Raw genomic sequence first — 6,019 nt, 5'->3', positions numbered from 1 at the left:
ATTAAGAGGGTTACATGTAATTTTGCAAATCTGTAGGACCATAAAACCATTGGGACCGGTTCAAGCCCTGAGAATTTTCATGGGCCTAGAACCGGTCTAAACCAAATTGGGACCAGTCCTATTGGGCCCAGACCTGGGCCCAGCAGGGCCCGGGCCTTGCCCACATCAAGGGCCCGGTAGTTAAATTGTGTCGTTGAAGGTAATAACGACTTTAATTGTCTAATCCTCATAATTTAATCAACCGCCAAGGGTTTATACTCAGTTTCTTCAGATATGGAAGGAGATGGTAAAAGGGAGCACATGGACATGGACTCTCCAACCAATTCTCAGCAAACTAGTAATATGCTCATTCCTTTTTGTTTCTAGAAATTATTTTTTAAGTTGATAAAGAATAGATATAATCATGGTGTTTAATTTTGTAGTTTCTGATGACGATGAAATAGACTACTCAGTGAAGCCAGAATTTTATGACTCGGGTGCTGATGATAAAGATGAATTATGGGTTCAAAAGCAAAGAACGGGTCGTGATTCTGATGCTGTTCTTAGTTGCCCAGCTTGTTTCACCACTCTCTGCCTTCAGTGCCAAAGGTATGGATGTTTTGTTGATGTGATTGCAACTTATTGATGCTCTCAATGTTGGTTGGCTCTGTTTGTGCTTGTGAAAATAACGCAGTCATAATTGGCCATTTGGGTCTTGCTCTATTATTATGTATTTAGTGGAAATGAGTAAAATTTCAAGCATTATATACTAAATCTAGTATATGCAGCAGTCTTTCAGAGAGGAAGGATCGTTTAGTGGTAGAGGTAGAGGGGTGGGGAGAAAAGGATTTTTGGTGGGGGAATATCTGATGTTATATCATGCATTAAGTACTTCACCACCATCCATAAGCTTCATAGTGCTTATTTTCGAGGACAATATCTGTGGGTTTAGCCCCCGGCTAGTCACATAATTTGGTTTAATTACTCACACATTTAATTCACATGTAAAGTGTTAGAAGTAAGTAATAAATTATTTCTTTTTCTCTTACAAATAACCATGCCATGTCATGGAAGCAATATATATTGAAGCTATTTTGTTGACAATAGTTGCCCTCATTAGATATGTAACCACTGTTATACAAGATACTAGAACTTATGCTAGAACTTATGCTTTCTTACCTGATTGGACTTAGCATAGTCAGTGGTATTGGTTTTTATCGCTTTGTCTTGGCAGTAACCCTTTTTTGTATCAAAAATGCTATGTTTCTGTAATCCATCAAAGTTCATATTCATTTCAGAACTTGTTTGTGTGATCTTGTGAATTCCTGTAGATGGCACAATTTGTTAGTACAAAACAGTAACACACAGGAGAAAGAAGTAGGAGATTGATAGCTTTTCACTTTGAGTATTAAACCATTTATAAAATCCGTATCCAAAATGCTTAGAGAGCAAGGTAAATAGAATGAAAGAACCTAATTTGTTTGAAATATGAAAAGTGGCATTGATATAAATTTGGAGAGTTTTTGAGTGAGTGTTTACTGAATCAGCATCCAACAGTCCAAGTTTCACAACGCCTGTCAACAAAAAATTACTGCTTGTTGAAGCATCACTGTTGCACAGTCTTTGATGAACAGTTATTGCAATGTAATATAGTAAATTATAGAAAAGAATCGTGCAAATTTTTACTACCAGCCAACCATGAATGCATTTATCTATTTCAGGAATCAGGGGTTTGAAAGCAGTATCCAGCACACCACTACTGATTATGCACTGGTGCTGTGTCCATATGGAAGCTACATCATAGGATTGCACTTTTTTTTTTTTTTTTTTTTTCTTGTGATGTTTGATTATTATATTTCGTTTCACTTATTTGGTTTTTGCATCCTATTTGAGGAAGTTATGTTCAAGAACACGGTTTTTCCCCTAAGAAACATAGTACCAGGTTCCAAATCATGACTTCGTTTAGATTATTTGGAATAAAGAACAAGCAGTTCTGCACTTTGATTATGATATATTGAGATGCCTTTTTTTTTTTTTTTTTTTTTGCACTTATTGTAACTAAGAGTGATTGCATTCTTGTAGGCATGAAAAATATGTGACTCAGTACAGGGCAGTTTTTGTTGTTAACTGCGAGATTGGAAGTGGCCAAGTACAGCCAATTACTCCAAAACCGAAACGAGGCAAAAGAGGAAGAGAATCTAATGAGAGTGAAGCGAATCCTTCTTCTGATGAAACATTCAAACCAGTTTTCTGCTCAGTATGCTCAACGCATGTGGGTGTGATTGATGAAGAAGAGGTTTATCATTTTTTCAATGTTCTTCCAAGTGAGTCTTGATCTGTTTAGTGGTCTTAGCCATGCGGAGGAAGAGTTTTGTTGTTCCCCTTCTGTTAACACTAGGAATTTCTTTGTTACATGATATTGTTGAATCAATAAACAATAATATACTTAACTATTAGATTGTATTTTAGAATGAATGTCATTGATCTCCCATGAGATTTTGATAGATAAAGGTAAATGGGAAGAGGGTGTGTTTTTTTTTTTTTTTTTTTTTTTTTTGGGTATGGTAATTGGTGGCCACCCTTTGCCCTTGCTACAACTTGAACCCAAGATTCCGTGATCTTTTAACTCCTCAATCCATCCTTCACTCTATCAGGCCATAAGGGGTGAGGCTTCTGCAAATAAGCCCCGACCAAGTTCAGTGAAGCCATTTAAAGCTGTATAAACGTTTGGGGGCAGTAAGTTAGATGAGTTTAGGAATGAAAAGAAGAACTGAAAAACAATTTTTGTAGTGGTTGAACCAAAACATTTGTCGAAAATGTTGTTATAAAATGAGTTGATTGATATTGATGAAAATTATCTGGAATAGGAATTACATGAGCAAGTTGTCCGAATGATTAGGATATGGATATATTTAGATTACAGTAGGTAAAAGATGCCAAATGATTAAGAAAAAGGTCAAGTGTGAAATGTTAATTGGTGGAAAAAAGAAGAAAATCTATTGGCGTTAGGCTTAGAATCAAAAGAAAATTGGTTCTATTTGGTTGTCTCTTTCATCAATAATTCCAAAAACAGTTGGAGTTGGGGTCCAGCTGTTTGACAACCTTCAATTCAAATTATGTCTCCTTTTCTATCACCACCTTAATTGCTTATATTATATATGTACATTTATTTTATTTATTATTATAATTTATGGGGTCCTACCCTTTTACTGATATTCCATTTGGCCCCTCTCTTTCTCTCTCTATTTGCCACCCTTATTAGTAACATAGTCTCCAATGTTTGAGTCTCCTTAAGGGTAAAAGAACAAGAAGAGGATTTAACATAATCTTCTGAGTTCAATTTCCAATAATTGCTAATAGAAATAACCACTGGAGCTCGTATCCGATTTATAGTTTTAAGGTCCCAAAAGATTAATTGAGGTACCCGTAAACTATCCTAGACACCCTATTAATATAAAAAAAAATTACTACAACTCTTTTTTATTCACAAGGGTCAACTTTGGATTACTTAAACGGGTCTTGTCTCCTAGGAAGAGTAAGTGAAATCTCAATTACTTACATCAAATTGGTAACATAAAACATTAGATATGTTTATAAAATAAAATCATAAGATAAAATAAGAATCTTTAGGGGTTTCCAAAGAGAAAGAAGCATCCTTGATTTGAGGAAGTTTAGTTTAACTTATAAAACTTTGTGTTTTGGATATGGGTTCACTTAAAGAGTCCTTCCTCAAGCTGTTGTTACTTACTTGTACCTTTGTTCTCTCATTTTGTCCTTTTGTTTGCCCTGTATTCTTGATTAGCAAGCAATTATTATTATTATTATAATAAAAATAAAGAAAAGAAGAACAAAAGGCAGAAGCCATGCCCAGAAACTGAAAAAAATTTGTATCATAATGCATAATCCAAGGAATATGTGTGATTTGGGTCCATTCTTAGGCTATAATAATTGATTCACCTTATTATAATAATAAGATCGTGATCATGTATTATAATGCCTTACCAAAGAATGTTCCATCATTCATTTTCTAAAGTACATCATATCTTGGGCGCAATTATCGATTCCCATTTCCTTTTAATTATCTTTAATTTTTTTATTTGTAGTGGTTAACACATTATTATTTATTAATTAAATTAGATATCAAGTAATCATATCATACCATACCACCTCTAATTTCATCTTCAAATATACAATTATTTGACGTCATAAAATTTGTTATAAAGTGATGGGAATATATGCTCTCTCGTGTCGTGTCAATAAAATAATAATAAATAGACTTCCTAGAAACCGCGTTATTTGGGCCCAATAAGCAAAGGCCTCAAAGGGGTCAACAAAATAATGACAAAAAAGAAAGTAATTTACAGGCATCAGGCATGCATCAATCAAGCACAGGATTAAAAAAGAGTCAGCTTAATTTGATTACTTAATTAATTAAATTTTGACCACTTAAAACTACCCTTTCCGTTTAGGGCCCACCCCAGCCCATTAACTTAAGGATATAACATTGTGGTTGTTCTGGCTGGTCAATGCTAGTCAAAAACTAAGTTTAAGTTAATTATTATTATTTTTCTTGGTATTTCGAGGTGTCTGGACCAGTTTACGTATACCTCATCTAATCTTTTGAGGCTCTAAAGTTAACGGTCAAATAAACCACCAATGATTATCCCTTATTAGTAGTCGTGTGGATTCGAACTCATGATCTCTTGAGTAATACACTCAAGAATCCCAAATAAACCGTCAAACTACCTAAAGATGGTTAATTAATTAAACTAAATTTAAAGTAAATCGAATTTACAATGGAGAAGTAAAGTTAAGGTAAATTTTATAAAATCTCAACCGCTAAGACTATTTGCTTTTCTTTTTACCAATAATGGTAGTACCTTCGTTTCTCAACATTGAATTGATAATAACCGCAAAAGATTAGGTGTGGGAATTCAAGTAATTATAATAATGACACCTTTTGATTGTACTTAACCAATTAATTTATGATAATACCAAAATCTTTTTACGGCCATTAACCTTGCCCTGAATATGCATCTTATCAATCATATTTACTGTCACAACAATAACTATAAACATAATATGAGCGAATAGAAATTTTAGATTATAAGTTTGACTTTTTTTTATTAACCAAATATGTTTTAAAGGAAAGATACTTTGCATATGAAAATTGTGATAGTTTCGGCGTGGTTTAGATGATTTTCAAGATACACACTATCTCAAATGCCAAAATATGATGTTATAACAAGTGAGATATTAGAGTAAGAGCTAACTTATTTGCATTTATGAAGACGTGTGACCCTTAAAAGGGTAGACTATAGCACTTAGATGCAACACTCATCAATGTAGATAACTATAACAACATATTACCGTCATGATTACTCTATTGAATCATGAGAGTTAGTAGAATTCAAACTTAAAACTATATGCCTTTAACTACATATTCTAGTTTTAGTCCTACCACTTGAACTACGTAGGGTGAGTCTTAGATGCAAGACTTTAATGCATAGAAATCTAAAAGGAGGATGGATAAAGTACAAACATAGTGTAAATAAATCCCATATCCTTGGTTAAATAGAGTCATTGGGCTACATATATTATAGACAATAAGGTATTTTGGGTAATTATAAAAATGTAATCCTATTATATTATTAACAATCAATCATTGATTATTCTCTTTCCCATATATATTTTTTTCTTTCTATTTGTATTATATTCTATTTGATCTCTTTATTTAGATCAAATTAAGATTTACTATTTTGTTACCAAATGAATATTCTCAAATTAAAAAAAAAAAAAAATTCTCATATATAGAAACTAGGATGATTTCTGTATAATAATTAATTAATTAATAAACAAAACTGATATACCTGTACAGAAAATGAAAAAGAAAGAAAAAAACAAATACAATATATCATGGAGACGATTTTGTCCTTATGCCTGCTCTAGTCCAGAGTGGATCATATAGAAACAATTCGGTGGGGAATATCCTCTGTTAATGAAATACAGACAACAATTTTCGTCCGTTAGATGTTTCACT

General features: G+C 33.0%; 1 protein-coding gene across 2 annotated transcripts; it reads left to right on the top strand.

The window, feature by feature from the left end:
• The first annotated feature begins 220 nt into the window (after window positions 1–220).
• LOC116134048 (E2F-associated phosphoprotein) lies at window positions 221–2,489 on the top strand. Of its 2 annotated transcripts, none has more exons than XM_031419694.1 (3): window positions 221–337; window positions 423–588; window positions 2,062–2,489. In XM_031419694.1, the coding sequence occupies exons 1-3, from the start codon at window positions 274–276 to the stop codon at window positions 2,312–2,314; spliced, it is 483 nt and encodes a 160-aa protein (XP_031275554.1). In that variant the 5' UTR covers window positions 221–273; the 3' UTR covers window positions 2,315–2,489. The 2 variants fall into 2 exon arrangements, with proteins under 2 accessions (XP_031275554.1, XP_031275555.1); XM_031419695.1 differs by lacking the exon at window positions 2,062–2,489 and adding an exon at window positions 1,701–2,018.
• Window positions 2,490–6,019: the final 3,530 nt, after the last annotated feature.

This window comes from Pistacia vera, unplaced genomic scaffold, assembly GCF_008641045.1.
Source record: "Pistacia vera cultivar Batoury unplaced genomic scaffold, PisVer_v2 Contig281, whole genome shotgun sequence".
NCBI lineage: Eukaryota > Viridiplantae > Streptophyta > Magnoliopsida > Sapindales > Anacardiaceae > Pistacia > Pistacia vera.
Note: the sequence above shows the minus strand (reverse complement) of the source record. Positions and strands in the feature narration are given on the sequence as shown.

Coding starts and splice junctions, on each gene's coding strand:
- LOC116134048 (XM_031419694.1), top strand. CDS start 274: ATGGAAGGAGATGGTAAAAGGGAGCACATGGACATGGACTCTCCAACC. Junction 338..422: donor AACCAATTCTCAGCAAACTA/GTAATATGCTCA, acceptor TTAATTTTGTAG/TTTCTGATGACGATGAAATA. Junction 589..2,061: donor CTCTGCCTTCAGTGCCAAAG/GTATGGATGTTT, acceptor GCATTCTTGTAG/GCATGAAAAATATGTGACTC.